Raw genomic sequence first — 17802 nt, forward strand, 5'->3', positions numbered from 1 at the left:
CATATCATTCTTGTCCATTTATGTATAACATTTTAAAAATCTTAAATTCATTTTTTAAATGTTTTGAAATAAATAGGTTGATAACTTATAGCTATAACTTAAAAAAGATCTCAACTATTTTGGTCCCGTGATACTTTGTCTCTTAAGCACCTTATATTAAGAAAGCATGCTACCATAATGTATTATACCAGGCTACCTCTACAAATGACAATTGTCAGATGTTAGTGTGGTGTGAAAAACAGTCATGTTCAGTGGAATGAAATCAGACACACCTTGTATTTCCTTTTTTGGGGTTAGGTCTCTTACCTTGATAACAGTGAAGGTAAAAATAGATTAAAGAACACAGTTTAACTTTCAAGATTTAAGCTATAGAATCACAATAGAATTTTGAAGTTTTAGAACTGTAATAGAAAGTGGAAGATATCTAATCCCACCCCCTTCATTTTAGGAGGAAACCAGCCTAGAAAAGGGAAAGTGACTTTCCCTAAAACCATACAACTATTTAATAGCAGAACCCTGGTCTCTTTACTATTTCATAGTGAACTTTCTGGTGCACTAAGCTGCAAAACCCAAAACTTTATTTATCCCTGTAAGTACTTAGAGTTTATCCTTCAAATTAATTTTTAGCTGGTGAATGAGAGGTTCTAAAATGTAAGTGATTAGCAAATAATGTTTACTGGGTTCAGTGTTCATGATAAAAATATGTAACAATATAATTAAAGTATTTATGAGGAACACTGAAAGGCAGGCAACAAGTCCCTCTTACTGTATTTATCATCTTTAAGACCTTTTATGATTATGATTCACAGACTTGTAAATATGTTAGATTTGAAATAATGAAAAAGTGGCCTGTATTTAAAATAGACATAATTCCGCAAACTAAGAAATTCTGAATCTTTTTTTAATAATTCCCTTTGCTTTCTACCAATAAGAGCAGTTGCACCTTTATGTGTTATCATGTTGTTACAAGATAAAGTTCATTTTCAGTTATACTAGAGTTAAGAACTTTTGCAGTAGACTATACTTATATAGACAGCCTTATGCTGTGAATTAACAAATAATAGAAATAATAATTATTGCATTTAAAATAGCCTAATTTCCTGTCATTAAAAAAATACTTGAGTTATTGCACTTTACAACTCTTGCTTAAAGCTTGAAGTAGGAGTAAGGAGATCCTGGTTTGAATCCTGGATTTGGTATGTTCTGTAGGCAAGGGTTCAGATTCAGGTCATGGTTTTAGAGCTTAGTTCACCTTGTCTTAATTTCCCTCAAATATAAAATGAAGGCTAGGCCTACTTGTATTACTATTCCTATAGGGGAATTAAAATATTATATAAATGTTAATTATTACTCATATATTTTCCCTAAAGTCTTATGAATCTGATGAAGAAGGCTTTAAACGAGAAATCTAGGAGAAGGGGGGAAAAATTCCCATATGTGCTTACTAAGCCTTATACATAAAGAATGATTACCAGATACTGCTCAGGAAGACTATCAGTAGAAATGACCAATAATTCATAGGAGACTGACCAACTGAAGAGATTCTGGTATAAACAAAAGAAGCCATCAGACTTAGATACTAAAATGAAAGAAAATATGAATGCTAAGATAAATTAAGATGCATCTGTGGATAGAAAGCTTTGGAGTCAGAATTTAATCATTTGGCAAACATTTCCTAATAGCTTTTCATGTGCCAGGGACTGTGCTAAATGCGGAGGAAGACAAAAAATGAAACAGTTCCTGCGCTAAAGTAGTTTACCTGCTATAAGGGGAGGCAAAATGTGTGTGTGTGTGTGTGTGTGTACATATCCATGGGAGGGAGGAAGGACATTCCTAATTGGGATCAGGAAGTGCATCCTGAAGAAAATGTTGCTTAAAGTGCATCTTGAAGGAAGTGAGAGTTTCTTTGAGGCAGAGGTAATGAGGGAGTGTATTCCAAGAATGGGAGTCTGCCAGTGTGGCCAAATAATACTGTATAAGAAGGAGGATGGATTGTGAAGGGTTTCAAAAGTCAAACCAGAGAATTCTATTTTTTTATCCTAGATACCATAAGATAAAGTAGTTAATAATAATATTTTTTAAAAAAAACAGAATTAATTAGGTAAGGAAACAACATAGTTGAATCTGACCCTGAGGAAAGTTATTTTGATTTATGTATGGAACATAGAATGGAGAAAGGGAGAGACTCAAGGCAGGGAAACTAGTTGGGCCATTGTAGTGGTCTAGGTAAAAAGTGATAGGGGGCCATGGAAAAGCAGTGCAGAGAAGGTGTTCTATGAAAGAAGTGTTGCAGAGAGAGGAAATGATGAGGAGGACCTAAGTTATAGTCTCCTCTGGTATTGTCTGGTTGAGTGACTGTAGACATATCATTTAAATTTCTTGTGTTCCAGGCATCTAAGACTATAAAGAGTAGGTACTGATTTCATTGGTAGAGGTAGTTTCCTCACTGGGAGCTAATGACATCACAGATCTGCCAAAAAATAAAAAATTAAAGACTTTCATACCAGGAAATAATTTTGAACACAAGAAATATGTGAGATTTAGATAGGATCTCATCCATGACTATAATATTGTAACGATTGGAATGACGCCACCTGCTGGATACTGACTGTGGAGGAGTTCTGCCCATGAAGCGAGGGTCTTTGAGGGCAAGACCAGGAGTCTTGTCTTTGGTGTCGGGAAGTGACGCGGACTGGTGGGAGGAGGAAGGAAGAGACTGGCGCGGAGTCTCGGGCCTCTTTCCTCTGGACTCTGGCGGAGAGGGGAGCTAGAAATGCGCTCTCCCTTTGATGGATAGGAATCTAGACCTTTCTCTCTCTCTTTGCCAAATTCTTATTCTCCTTGATGGATGCTTAGAGGTCTAACTCTTGCTAAAGCTTATGGTTTGTTGGCGACCACTCATTAGATATTTTAGACAGTTTAGCTAGAATTTTACCCCTTAACAGATGGCTGACCATGAAGGAAAGCTAAACCTCAGTCTTCTGATCTTCTGGTTGGGTAAGAAATTTCCCCTACCCTTTAAACTGCTAAGTACTGGCGCACTGGCTGTGTTTTTCCTTTGAATTTTTTCGAATGGACCTTTTAAACTCCCTAATTATCCTATTTTTGATTTTGGTCTGTTTAACCAGACAAATGGGAGATAAGATCATGTTAATGCTTTGTTTTTGTGGATTTTCTATTTTTCTTTTTATTTTTGTTAAAAGAGCCAGCAACTTACTCACACAAGGAAATATCTCTCCCTCTCCCAACCATGCTTTTTCAGAGAAACCTGAAGAGATTCCCGCAGCTTTTCCCAGTTCTAACACTAATTGTTGCTCTAATTTTGCATGCCTGGAGGCAATGACCCACCCTCTAGAAGCTTTTAATCCCCTAGCACCTGGAGGCAAAGTGGGGGAAGAGGAATCCAGGCCTGAGTTCAAAATCAAGTCTGATTCAAATTGCTCTGGTCCCTCCCCTCCTCTCCAGACCCCACCCTCTACTCCTCCTATGGCCAAGCCCATTGCTTCCCCTGCCTGGGAAGTCCAGAGATCTGATGCGCATGCTCAACTTTTTCTACCTGCATTTGCAGCTTCAGGCTCAGCCCTTCCTCGGCCTGGCTGTGCTTTTGAGACAATCTTAGAAAACTCTTTAAATTCCAGATATGCTCGTTTTGTTCATAATTTTGCTAACCTGCTTTTGTCTTTAATTAGTAATCTTATAAAGCATTTGTATGGTGAAAAGACTGACAGACAATATAGAGGGGTTAAAGAAGAAAAACTTAAGCTGAATAAGAATGACAATCAACATAGTTCAAGACTCTGCCTCTTTTGCCATGGAAGGGTATATATTTTACAGAAATGTAGAAGTAAGCAGCAAGGTATTGATATGAGTATTGGGGATTTTAGATATTGGAATCAAAGGTGTTCTGAATTCACTCAGAGTATTAATATCAGTTCAGAGGTTACATAGGATTTCTATGCTATTACATATACATTTTGAAATTAATGGTATGGGTTTATTTTCATAGAGATTTTCATGCTTTTGAGATTGTGTTTTATATTTAGTTTTTAAAACAAGGAGAATATTTGTAAAAGCTTTTTATAGTCATGTGATCAAGTTTATATTTTATAATACTCTTATTAATATTAAGTTCATGCTCATTTAGATTTCCTTAGTTTGAATTTCACTGTCTTTTATTGTTCCATGTGTATTTTCTTCTATTCATTTATCTAATTTAAAAAAATTGCAAGATGGTTTTGATTTCATAATACAATGTTAATTCTAGGAGTATTGTGCTCCCATATTCTGAGTTGTTTGTTTTTGCTATTTTTTCTCAACTGATTATTTGATCAAACTCTTTAAAGTATTTCCCTGGCAAATTGGTTGCCATGGCAAGTGTAAATTGATTCCAGAAGTATTATTTTTGATAAGCATATTCCAAAAAAAAAAAAAAAGAGGGGAACATTTGTAAAAATTTTCTTTGTTCAAAAAAAAAAGTTTTCTTTGAGATTCTGTTGTGCTTTAACTTGTATTTAAATATGTTCTGATTTTTCACAAAAGTAATTGTATACTAAGTAAAAAAAAAGGTATTATTTGAAATTGTTGCATAATTATATATTATATTCTGAGTCAAGATGTATTCACATTTTTTGCAATCATTTATTATCCTCAATTTTAAATCCATATGAGACTTGGATTATGGGAACTTATCATTTAAGACATTAATTGACTTTGTTCTGAGTTATCAGATGCCAGTTGGCCAAGATGCCATCCAATCACAAGAGGAATACATGTAAGAGCAGACACTGAACTGTCACATGAGGGGAGACATGCATGAAGTCAAGGGATGGCCGAGGGAACGGCTTTTGACAAATGTTGAGGTTGGATTCTCTTGGTTTAATATTTTGTTCTCTTTTTCCCCACAATATTGTACAGATGGCTGGAAGTATTCATCCCACCCATCTTACTTCTACACCTGGCTTCTATGCTCCCTCCTATATGCCTGATGCCATGGACATCTCAATCCCATGCATCTGATTAAGTCTGACTCAATTTCCTCCAGTATGTTCGGTGGCATGGACATATATTCCATCCATCTATTTTAAGCCTGGCATACTGTATGGGCAGTACATATTGCTCAAGTGTGGGAATGCTCATATCCCATCATTTCTCTGTTCTTTTATGGTAACCCCCATAATTATCTCAGGTGTCATGATAAATACAGTGTTGAATTTGGCCTTGACATCTGTTACCAATTATATTAGATTTTTTAATTTCTCATAATGGCATGAGGATAATTAGGCAGATGATGCAAAAAGTGATGAAACAAAGATAAAAAATTATTTTTAATAATTAATATCGCAGCAATTGTCTTCTCAATTACCCTCCATAAGGGGGGGACTATAGTAATATTATAATTTTAAAGAATGTTTCAATTTTTGTTTTATTATATGTTTCATGTGTAACAACCAAGATTCTGAATACCCTTAGACATGTTTTTGAGAACTTTCATTGTTTGATTTGATTATTGACAAAGCTATTTTAAAGTTGTGTTAAGCTCAATTTTGTAGGAAATTTCCTGGCTGATTACCAGTATCCACACATCAACCCCTGAAAAGACTTCCATTCCACGACTACACCTAGAGGACATCTAAGAAAAGACTTTCAGAGACTTTAAATGAACAGTTTTGATTTGTTGTTTTTGTTTTTGTTTTTTTTTTTTCTCTTTCTGTTATAATATACACCATCTGTAATATGTATTCTCTGCAGAGGCCCTCCCTTTGCAAGACTAATGTCAAAGCGTCAGTTCATGAGGACAAAAAAAAATCGCCCCTCTGGACAAAACTTTCCTCTCTTCCTTTTCTATATTGTTGTTCACATATTATTAGTTATCAATAGTTATTATATTCTTTTTACTGTTCCGTCAAGGAAACATTTTGCTTCTTGAGGAACAACAGGGGGGACTGTAACGATTGGAATGACGCCACCTGCTGGATACTGACTGTGGAGGAGTTCTGCCCATGAAGCGAGGGTCTTTGAGGGCAAGACCAGGAGTCTTGTCTTTGGTGTCGGGAAGTGACGCGGACTGGTGGGAGGAGGAAGGAAGAGACTGGCGCGGAGTCTCGGGCCTCTTTCCTCTGGACTCTGGCGGAGAGGGGAGCTAGAAATGCGCTCTCCCTTTGATGGATAGGAATCTAGACCTTTCTCTCTCTCTTTGCCAAATTCTTATTCTCCTTGATGGATGCTTAGAGGTCTAACTCTTGCTAAAGCTTATGGTTTGTTGGCGACCACTCATTAAATATTTTAGACAGACTAGCTAGAATTTTAACCCTTAACAATATGGCTGTGGAAGAGTATATCCAGTTCAAAAGGATTTGTGTAGAAAACAGGGGCAGTAAATGACTATTATAGATTAAGAATGGACTACCTGACTTTTGAAATCCCTCCCAGTTCTATATCTGTGATTCTCTGATCATAAGGTATACCTCTGTGAAGAAATCCCTAAACTGTTGAGAAAGAGGTATGGTGGTATGATGTGCATTTGGGTGAGCACTCGTGGAGGTAAAAGCAGAAAGAGTATTGTGGGAATACACCCCATTTCTCTGGGCCAGGAAATATACAGGGCCCTTAGGAAGCAGCCTGAAAACCTTGCGTGGAGGAAGGATAGAGTAGCGATAGGGTTTTCATCTGTCTGGACATCTCCGTTTGTCGAAAGGAGAGCGCCTGAGAAATTCTTTACCTGCTGTCAGTTGCCATCAGAAGTCCAGAAAAACTTGAGAGATGCCACAGGAGTAGAAACAGGCAAAAGGCATAATTTTCAAGAAAAGAGAAGAGGGCAGAGTCTTTAAAGGAAATGCCTAGGAATCTTGTCAGCATGATTCTACAGTACATTATTGAAAAATGGAGTGCAGACATTAGAAGGGGAAACGATGAGCCACCATCATCAAGAATAGCTTATGTCAGACTAAACTTACTTCCTTTATTGAAGGGCTTAGTAGGCTTGCAGTAGATAGTAAACTGTGCATGCTTTTCCTTTCAGCAAAATCTTTTACAATCTTTTGCTACCTTAGTGGACCAAAGAGATGGAGAAAGATGGGTTAATTCCTAACTTCTTTTTTATGTTGTTTTTTTTTGGGGGGTGGAGTGGGGGTGGGCAGGGCAATGAGAGTTAAGTGACCTGCCCAGGGTCACACAGCTAGTAAGTGTCAAGTGTCTGAGTTCGGACTTGAACTCAGGTCCTCCTGAATCCAGGGCTGGTGCTTTATCTACTGCGCCACTTAGCTGCCCCAGATCCTAGCTTCTTAAACTGTGGGTTGTGACCCCATTACTGAATGTGGGGGCTGTGAAAAATTTGGCAACAATAAAAGGTTATGTATACCTATTTTATATACTTTTGTACTTGGAGTCACATAAAAATTTCTTGGGCAAAAAGGAGTCACAAGTGGAAAAGGTTTGAGAAGCCCTGGGTTAGATGCTAATACAGGTTAATTGGATTTAGAGCTAATTGATTGATTTGACACAAAGAGGAATAGACAATGTTCTGGTGGAGTCCTTGGACATTTGTGCTAAGGCCTTGTGCTGTAGAACACTTTTATCACTGACTTGGATAAAACTGTAAAAGGCATAATTGTTAAATTTGCAGATGACATAAAACTTGTAGGGATGGCTAACAGACAATGCTGAAGGTCATTTAGAATCCCAAAAGATCTCAGTAGCCTAGGATAATGGGTCAATTTTAATAAGATGAAATTCATTTGGGATAAATGTGAATTTTTTTATTTGAATTCAGAAAAATCAACTTTACAAGTACAGGTTTGGGGAGCTGCCAGATAATAAATAAAGAATAAAGAGCTGTAGGTTTTACTAGAAAACAGGTTTTTAGTTGGGAGGGACCTGAGAATTCATCTCCTTCTGATACATTTTACAGATGAAGAAACTGAGACCAAGAGAAATTAAGTGGCTCTCCTTGGAGACATGTTAAACTCAACAAAACTAAAACATCTTATTGTCTTTCCTTTTCAAACCATCTGCTTCCAAATTTTAATTTTGTTGAAGGCACCACCATTCTTCTGATCTTACAGGTTCATAAACCATGTGTTATCTTAGTTTCTTCATTCTCCCTTACCCTACATATTCAGTTAGTTAACAAAGTTCACCATTTCAACCACCACCATCCTCTCTCTGCTCACATCAAGTCTTTTTCACCTCTTGCTTAGATTATTTCAATAGCCTGCAGTAATATAGGCTTCCTGCATCAAGAGTCTCCCTTTTCCTGTCCATCCTACATACAATTGCCTAAATAATTTTTAAGACCTGATATGATCATGTGAATTCCCTTATTCAGCCAACTTCAAATACTACTGGTATTTTCAGCTAGCTACCTATGATCTTAGACATTAACCTTCTCTGAGGTTTCAGTTTCTTCAGCCATAAAATGGGTAATTATGTAGGAATCAATGATATGATTTTTTTTTAATTTCCAAGAGTATATATAAAATTTGCTGGCATTTAAAACCTTTTATAACCTACCCTTTCCTACCTTTCCAGTCTTCCTACCCTACTTCCCACACATCCCCACACCCCCAACTCTGAAATCCACTAACCTTGTTGTTTAGTCATTTCAGTCACATCTAACTCTTTGTTATCCCATTTGGGGTTTTCTTAACAAAGCTATTGGTTTGACATTTCTTGTTCCAGCTCATTTTTCCTCATGAGGAAACTGAACTCAACAGGGTTAAGTGACTTGCTAGTAAGTATGAGTCTTCTTCACTCCATTTCCAGCACTCTAGCTGCTGTAGCACCTAGCTGCCCTTGATACTGACCTTGCTGTTCCTCAAATGAAACATACCATATCCTGGTAACTTGGGGGGAAAAAAAGATTGAAATTTTTTATGCAGTAATTTTGCAGTTCCAACAAAACTCCAAACAGTATAGTATGAATTCTAGATGTGTTAGAGATAAATTTTGTTTTAAAAGCCATTGTGTTCCCATTGGGCAGAACATTAGACATAGTGGCCAGAAGAAGAATTCATGTGCCAAGACTTTTAGCAAATAATGCAGAAGTCCGATGATGAGGAAAATCACTTTTCTTAAGGCTATATAGTAATGTAGTCAAGATATTCATCAGAAAAACAAAATTGGGCGTTAATTAACAGTGATTTTAAAAAAAGTTTTTCCCTCTTTGTCAGATTATTTTAAATGAGTAATAATCCATAATTCAAATGTGGATCACAAGTTACAGAAAAGCAGTTAGTACTAGGAGACTGCCAGAAGTCATTAAGGTCATGTGTTTACAACAATTCTAAAAGAAACCAATCTTACCCTTTAAATAATAATTAATTAGAACTATATAATGGTAATTACTCATTGTCTTAATGGTAGTAGCTTCAGTCTACCATTCAGTAAACTTTTATATAAGAATCCTAATGTGTATTATGGTATAAGATATTAAGTATATCATTAATTCCCAACCTTTTGCAGTATGAGAGCCTCTTTTTAACATCAAAAATTTTCACAAGCTCTGTGATAAATATTAGAATTTCTTTGAGAATACATGACAATATGCTACTTTGAATTTAGTAATGCTTTTTAAGTGAATTTGTATTTTATTATGATAGCATATATATACATACATTTGTAAAATAATAATTATGTATGGGCAATAATCAGTTTACTGAAAGAAGTTATGTTTGACTAGTTATTATACTGAGTCATGTTGTATATTTTGTTTTAAGATCCTCTAATGCAGAGGTGTGAAACAGGTAGCCTGCAACACTGATCAGTGTGGCATGAACCAGATTAATATGTAATTGGGAAGTATTTAACAAAATAAATAAAAATACAATAAAACATATGTAACATCACATTTTAAAACTAAGTCAGTGTGCAACCTTCAGGGGTTCTTTTGTATGGATCAGTGACCTTGGTTTCTATTTGAATTTGATGCTGCTGTTCTATTATATGGATAATTTATTTTTGTCTTTGTATTACCAGTACCTGTTACAGAGGTAGGCACTTAATAAATGTTTGTTGAATTTAACTGGAACTGAAAATGCATCAAAATGATACTGGTTGATGCATATGATTCCCTTATGTAAGGATTAACAGGAACATTACATAGCAAAAGCAGCAATTACATTTTCTGGTTTTATTATTTCTAAATAACATTGGATCTTTTTCCTAAAAATTTTTTTCTGTAAAATATGTAGTATGTAGACGGAGATTTCATATTTTACAAAAGAGGCAAAGGATTAAATTTCCTATTTTTTTTATTAGATAACTTTAAAAAATTATTTCTGTATAAGTGAATACATAGCTGGGCCATTTTGTACATCTTTTTTACTCGCCTACATTAATATGTTTTGTCTCTGTTTTTCATACATTAAAATGAATATAGGCTAAGTTAAGTTTACTGACATAAAAAAGTAAGTCTAGACTTTAAATAGAACAAAATGTAAGTCAGTACAATTTTTAATAAGATATCAGACTATATGACTACTATATACTTTTTTTTGGGGGGGGGTGAGGCAATTGGGGTTAAGTGACTTGCCCAGGGTCACACAGCTAGTAAGTGTCAAGTGTCTGAGGCTGGATTTGAACTCAGGTCCTCCTGACTCCAGGGCCGCCTAGCTGCCCCTAGTATATACTTTTTAATATCACATCTTCACTTCTATCAGACACATCTTTGTAACATTGGTAAATATAGGAAGAAAGGAGTGGGAATGGTATGAGCTAGTAAAATTTGGTGGTTTCCCAAGGTTAGAAATGTTAAGATAAGTTTTGAGTTGGTTTTTTTTTGGGGGGGGTACTTTCAAATGTTAGGGACAACAGACAAAATATTTTGGCAATAGACTTAGAGAGATACTAAAAGTCCACGTCTGTTTATCTCTCACTTCTTTATAGAAATTCTCCATCATTAATTTTTCCTACTATGCTAATTGTGTTTTAAAAATATTCTTTGTTGAGTATCTTCTGCGTGTAAAACTCTTTAATTTCTGACTTGAATTCATTCCTAATTGTGTCTTCTTTGAGTGTTACTTATCTTTTAAGATTCTTTATTGTTCTAAGATCTCCTTAGAAGGTTGAAGGGCAAAGAAGGTCTGTAGAATTCTTTCAGTAGGCACTATTAGTTCACTTTCCTTTGTGTTTTTGCTCTATTTGAATATTTGCTAATAGTACTTTGGTTTCACTCATTTTTTTCTTAAATATTTGGGACCATCTCTGTTGATATATCTGCTTGTGTGCTAGGCCTTTAAGGCTTTTTTTCCCTCTTGAAATCTTTGATGTTTTGGTCTTTTTCTTGTATTTCCTGTCACACTTTGGTCTCTCTTATTGTACATGTATGTTTAATATGTCCACTTTTCTACATTTTTTGGTAAAGTTTTTAGAATCCATTGCATGGTCAGTTTTTGCAAAGGTACCAGATTGAGCTAAGAGGTATATAAATTCCTTTTTAATCTTGTTTAATTATTTGAGATCTGTCATCTCTAATTTTTTAAATGTTCTGCTTAAGACTTCAACTTCTGTTTTGTTAATCTTTTAGTCTTTTAGATTTTTCTGGCTCTGAAAGGGGTACATTGTTTTCCCCCATTATTGTTGATTATAGATTTGCTACATATTACTTCCTCCAATTTGATTAAGTTGCCTTTAATCATTTAGAAGTTATGCTATTAGTTGCATATACATTAAGTATTGATTATGATGCCTTTAAGCATTAGTAATTAACATTAGTAGTTAATTACCCTGCTAATTAATCTTTTTATTTTATCTATGTTTACTGTAGACTTATCTGAAGTGCTTTTTTTTGAGTTCAGCTGAAGTATAATAGATTTTGTTCTAGCGCCTCATTTTTAACTTTTTGTAAATCTTTGTTTTATGTGTTTTTTATAAACAGTGTATTGTTGAATTTTGCTTTCTTATCCATTTTGTCTTCCATTTTATGAGTTCATCCCATTCATATTCACAGACATGATCATTAATTGTGTATTACCCTCCATCTTTCCCTCTTGTACTTTTTTCTGTCTTTTGTTCCACTTACCTCTTCAAATAAGGTGGTAAAAGAGAGTGAATTTACCTGACACTTAATGATCCTCCTATAAGTGAAACAACTGGTTTCCTCTCTTTTACAGTTCTTCTGTTTTCTGGCCCCTGATCCCAAGTTTTTATTCTTTCATTCCTTTTAATCTCTCCTTTACATTCCTTCCTCCAGCATTTGAGTTTGTTTTGCTTATGACTATTCCTTTAAGTATCCTAGCTTTCATCGTTGACATTTCTTCCTTGTCTCCTTCTCCTTCTTGTTTAAATTTTATTTATTTATACATAGAAACATTTGTCTGAATAATGCTGTTTAATTTTCCTTTATTTGATTTAGATGAAAGTGAGGTTCATGGGATGCCTGTTTCCCCTACCCCTTCTTCTATGACTATACATATCTCCTCTTAAGTGCCTCTAATGTGCAATAGTGATTTCCTTCCCTTTCCACCTTTCTTCCCCATTAGTCTTCTGTCTTCTATTTTTATATTCTCCTAAGACCATTAAAACAGAATAAAACCACCCACACCCTCTGTCATTTTAAACTTTCTCTGTGATCCTTAAAGACATTAGAGTTATTAGAAAATATTTGTTCATTATTCCTCTACTAACATGTAAAGAATTGTCCCCCACATATTTTCTTCAGTTAAATGAATTGGGCCTAGAGTTAGGAAGACATCAGTTTAAATCTGGCCTCAGATAATTGACTACTTTTGTGATCCCAGGGAAGCCATTTACCCTCTATTTGCCTCAGTTTCTTCAGCTGTAAAATAGGAGTGATTATAGTCCCTATCTCCCTGGGTTGTCGAGGACCAAATGACCTAATATTTGTACAGTGCTTACGGTGCTTGGCATATTAGTAGATAGTTAAGAAGTTCTTCCTTCCTCCCTCCCCACCTTCCTTCTTTTTTACCTTCCCTCCCTTTTATAAACACTTTGTAACATTTTGTTATAAACGTTTATTTCTTATTTTTTGAAAGATCATATTCTAAGCTCTCCCTTTAGCTTATGTGATCCTCCTTTATGACTCCTTGGTACTTGAACTTTTTCTTTCTGGCTGCTTGTGATATTTTCTCTTTGGCCTAGAAGCTCTGGATTTGGGGTATGGCATTCCTGGGAGTTTTTGTTTTGGGGTTTCTTTCTGGTATTGATTAGTGGATTCTGTTTTAACTTAGCTGTCTGGGTCTGAGGGTTCAAAGCAGCTTTTATTTATAATTTCTTAAAGTATGACATACAGACTTAAAAAAAATTTTTTTTTAATCCTCTTTTTCAAGCAATCTGATAATTCTTAGATTTTCTCTTCTTGACCTGTTTTCCAGGTCAGGTTTTGACACAATATTTCTTAGATTTTCCTCTTTTCTAATCTTTTGGTTTTGTTTTAATATTTCTTGCTGTCTTATTGAGTCATTTTCTTTCTGGCCCATAACAATTTTTAGGCCATTCACTTTTTGAGTGAGGTTTTCTACAGTCTATTCTAAGGTGTCAATTTTCCTTGCCATTCTTTCCTCCCTAGTTTTTCCATTCTGTATCTCTTTCATTTCTTCCAGGTATTCCTGCAGTCCCTGTGGCCAGGACCTTTTTTTCTCCGAGGCTTTACCTGGACTTCTTGTGGGGTCGCTATCCTCTTCGGGTTTTAGCCCCTGGGCATCTCTCAAACCAAGGTATTTCTTCGTGGTTTTTTAGAGTTTTCCTTGGTTGCTCATCTCATCCACCCATTATCTAGGATGTGGGAATTGGGGAGGAACTGTTCTTGAGTCAAGCTCTGGAACTTAATAGTGTGGGCAGAACCTTCCTGGTGCTGAAAATAGTAGACAGACTAGGCCCTTCATTCAAGGGATACTGAGACTTTTCTGGTGTTGGGCTATGCCTGAGGACTCCCACTTGTCACATGACTCTAGGACCCTTCCATGTGGTAATCTCTGCCTGATATATTTTCCTCAAATTTGCTGAGCTCAGGGGCTTCTGTTCCCATTCTAGATTGCCATCTTAGTTTTCATGGCTTATTAGGACTTGATTTTGTGAAGAGCCTCTGGCAGCTGTGTTCAGGCCACTAGTGCCATGCTTAAATTTGTCTAGAACACCTTTATGCTCCTCTTTGCTTGGGCTGGGCTCAAGTTCTTTTTGGCTCAGATAGAGTACTGGAATGAACCTACTCAGAATATCTGAAGTTGATCTTCTCATTATGTGTCTAGCTTAGGAGAAGGACTTCACATGTTCAAGGTAGGTGCTGCATGGCGTATTCTTCCTTAGCCAAGGAGAGAATCAAGCATTGGTTGGCCTTGGGGACTGTCAAGCTCAGGTAGAGAGTGCTATATTTGCCCTAAATGCTCTAGCCACAGTTTACCTTTCACTTGAGGCTTTTCTGTCCCAGAATATCCAGAGGCTTGTGAAATTCCCTCTAGATTCTTGGATTGGGTCAGGGATTCAGGAAGTGGTTTTCTGTCTCTCGTTTGAGTGGTAGATCTCTAAACTTAGTTGGAGTGGATCTGGGATCCTCCGAATGCCTCCATCTTCCTGCCCTTGATTTTGTTTTTTTTGGGGGGGGGCAGGGTAATGAGGGTTAAGTGACTTGCCCAAAATTTTCTTAAAAATTTCTTTTCATAATCAACTTGACACATTTTATCAAACACGAATATTTCTTTATACAGAAAGAACAGAAGATTGTAAAAAACCCACAAAACTGTAATATTTATTTTGTTTTGAATTGAAAATAGTAGTACTAACATTGTCCTGTTTGTCTCTTTCTGAACTTCCTCCTTTTCTTTTTTGTATATTTTTTAAATGTTTCAATGATGCTCTTCTTTTTTTTAAAAGAATCATTACTTCCACCAATAACTACCCATCACCCCCTCAAAGCCCTTCCCTAAAAACAAATGTGTGTGTCTGTGTGTATAGTTAAAAAAATAAATCCATATATTGACCTTACTGAAAATTGCACCTCTCATCTTTCATCTTTCTCTCTCAAGAGGTTGGAATCATGATTTCTCATCATTCTCCTGAATTTCTTATTAATCGTTGCATTGATAAAAGTTCATTTCTTTCCATCACATAATATTTTACTTTTTTTTCTTCTCTTTGACCCCTGTACCAGCCAAGGAGGTGATAAAAGAGAAGAGATGTAGTCAACACTTTATTGTTGTTGTGTCCAACTCTTTGTAACCCCATGGGCCATAGTATATCAGTATTATCCATGGGGATTTCTTGGTAAGGATACTGAAGTAGTTTGCTATTTCCTTCAGCACTGGATTAAGACAAACAGAAGTTAAGTGACTTGCCCAGGGTCACATAGCTGGAAAGTGTCTGAGGCCGGATTTGAACTCGAGGCTTTCTGACTCCAGGCTCAGCATTTTATCCAGTGTGCCACCTAGTTGTCAATAACAGCATTCCATAATTGAAGTGGTCAGCTTCAATTCTTTGCTCCTCCTCTCTTCGACCTAGCCAGGACCTCAGTTGCTGCTTCTTATACATACTGTATGATATAGTTAATACATACTTAATACCTCAGACTAAAGTGAAGTTTGTTTTGCTTATGACTCTTTTTGCCCTCCCTCTTAAGCCCCCTCTTCTTCTGTCTTTTCCTGTTTCTCTGTTGAATATAATGATTTATACATTAAATGATTTATTTGTATGTTGAATCCTCTTTTACCTAGTTCAAATAGTGAGGTTCCTGAGATGCCTGCTTCTCTGCTTCCATCCCTCCATGTTTGTATACTTTTTTCTGCACTCCACTGATGAGAAATAGTAAGTTTCTTTCTTTTTTCATTTCTTCCTTACTGTATCACGTTTTTCCTTCCCTTTTCTTTCCTCCCTTAAAACAACAAAACAGAATAAACCTCTAGTCCCTTATCTTAAATTTATCTTATTTAACTCCCTCTGTGCTGTTTGACTACAGAATTCTGGAGTGACACCTGTCTCTCCTTCTCTGTTGATGTATAGGCACTTGATCATTTGGCCCCTTCCAACTGCTCAAGTGTATTTACTCTTTGGGGTTTCTCTTGTTTCCTTTGTTTGCATTTCAAAGACTCTTTCCAGCTCTGGTCTTTCCTTCAGGTCCTTTATTCTTTGTTTTTTGTTTTTTGGTGAGGCAATTGGGGTTAAGTGACTTGCCTAGGGTCACACAGCTAGTAAGTGATAAGTGTCTGAGGCCAGATTTGAACTCAGGTCCTCCTGAATCCAGGGCTGGTGCTCTATCCACTTCGCCACCTAGCTGCCCCAAGTCCTTTATTCTTGAAAGGCTGATTTCTTACCTTGTAAGATCCAGCTTTTAAGGACAAGTTTTCTTTGTATAAACCTTTATCTTTTGCCATTTGAAATATTGTATTATAAGAATTTTCTCTTCTTTATAGTAGTAGCTGCTAAATATTGTGTTACTTTAATTTTGTACTTTATTCTTCTGTACTTTAACTTCTTTCTGTATTCTTGTAGTATTGTTTCTCTTTTACCTAAAAGTTCTTAATTTTGGCTGACATTTCTGGAAATTTTCATCTAGGGGTTTCTTTCAGGAAGTGGCTGGTATATTTTTTTTTTTTTTAAGTGAGGCAATTGGGGTTAAGTGACTTGCCCAGGGTCACACAGCTAGTAATTGTTGATTGTCTGAGGCCGGATTTGAACTCAGGTACTCCTGACTCTAGGGCCGGTGCTTTATCCACTGTGCCACTTAGCTGCCCCGGCTGGTGTATTCTTTCTGTTTTCTCTTCTAAGTTAGGGCCATTTCATTTTAATTTTTTGAAATAAAAAAAATTTCTCAAAAATATTCAGCCTTCTTTGGCAGATGTTCCTAAATTATCTTTACTTGACCTCCTTTCCAGTTCAGTTATGTTTAATAGTTACCTTACATGCTGTTCAATTTTTTTTTTTTAGTATTTTGATTTTGTTCTAATGTTTCTTAACGTCTCCTGTTGTCATTGAATTCTCTTTGCTTCTGTTTTTCAGAGAATATGTGGGTAAGGTTTTGTACTTTCCATTTCTAAGCTATTCTTCCATTTTTTTACTCAAGATTTCTAGTTTCATTTTTTTGTATCATGCTTTGTATCATTACTTTGAACCATTTTGTATCATTACTTTGAACCATTCTTGGAGCCTTTGACTAAGTCGTTCTTTTCTGAGTCTCTTATTGTACTTATTGTGTACTTATTTTAGTCTTTTGGTTTTCTCTTAGGTTTTTCATAAACCATAATATTTCTTTACTGTGTCTGATATTTTCTTATGTCTGCTCATAACTTCAACCTGGAGTTTCTGAATTGGGACTTTGTAGTAGTTCATGCTCTGCTTCTTGCACTCTTGGAAGGGGAAAAAAGTCCTCATTTGGTTCTGTTCCTTCTTTAGTATGGATGTTACTGCTGCTACTGTTCTGGAATTGCTGGCTGGGACCAAGTGCTATCTTCTGTGCAATCAATGGTTTCTTCCTTCTGTATTGTTGGTCCTGTGTGGGTGTTGGCTTTTTCTATTTCCTTTTAACATAGCTCCAGCCTAGACTTGGTTCTGTTCACTGCCATGGTCCTCACAAGCTTCAAGTGGATGATGGTGATAGCGCTGGTCTTGGACCTTGTGCAAGGTCCCTGGTATGTGAATTTGTTCTGGTTCACTTTTTTTTTTCCTGAAGGATTATTCTTAGTCTTGTGGAATATTATTCTTAGTTATAAGAGGATATTAGTTATAAGAGGGGATATTGTATTCTAAGATTTTTTTCTCTGTTGTAGTAGCTGCCAGGTATTATCTTAACTATGTTTTTTTTTTTTCTTGAACTCCTTCCTGGTGGCATGTAGTATTTTCCTTTTTTACTTAGAAGTTCTG

The 17802-nt window shown here is 36.0% G+C and overlaps 1 protein-coding gene across 2 annotated transcripts in view; it reads left to right on the forward strand.

Moving 5' to 3' along the window:
* Window positions 1-17802, forward strand: part of CAAP1 (caspase activity and apoptosis inhibitor 1) — a 66803-nt gene that overhangs the window by 10316 nt on the left and 38685 nt on the right. Inside the window, exon 5 of one of the 2 annotated variants that reach the window (XM_043979798.1) lies at window positions 13557-13670. The exons of the other annotated variant lie outside the window; for it this stretch is intronic. Within the exon in view, the coding sequence (XP_043835733.1) occupies window positions 13557-13670 (114 nt within the window). The remainder of the gene's footprint in view (window positions 1-13556; window positions 13671-17802) is intronic. 2 annotated transcript variants of the gene reach the window in all.

This window comes from Dromiciops gliroides, chromosome 1 (assembly GCF_019393635.1).
Source record: "Dromiciops gliroides isolate mDroGli1 chromosome 1, mDroGli1.pri, whole genome shotgun sequence".
In the NCBI taxonomy this organism is placed as follows: domain Eukaryota; kingdom Metazoa; phylum Chordata; class Mammalia; order Microbiotheria; family Microbiotheriidae; genus Dromiciops; species Dromiciops gliroides.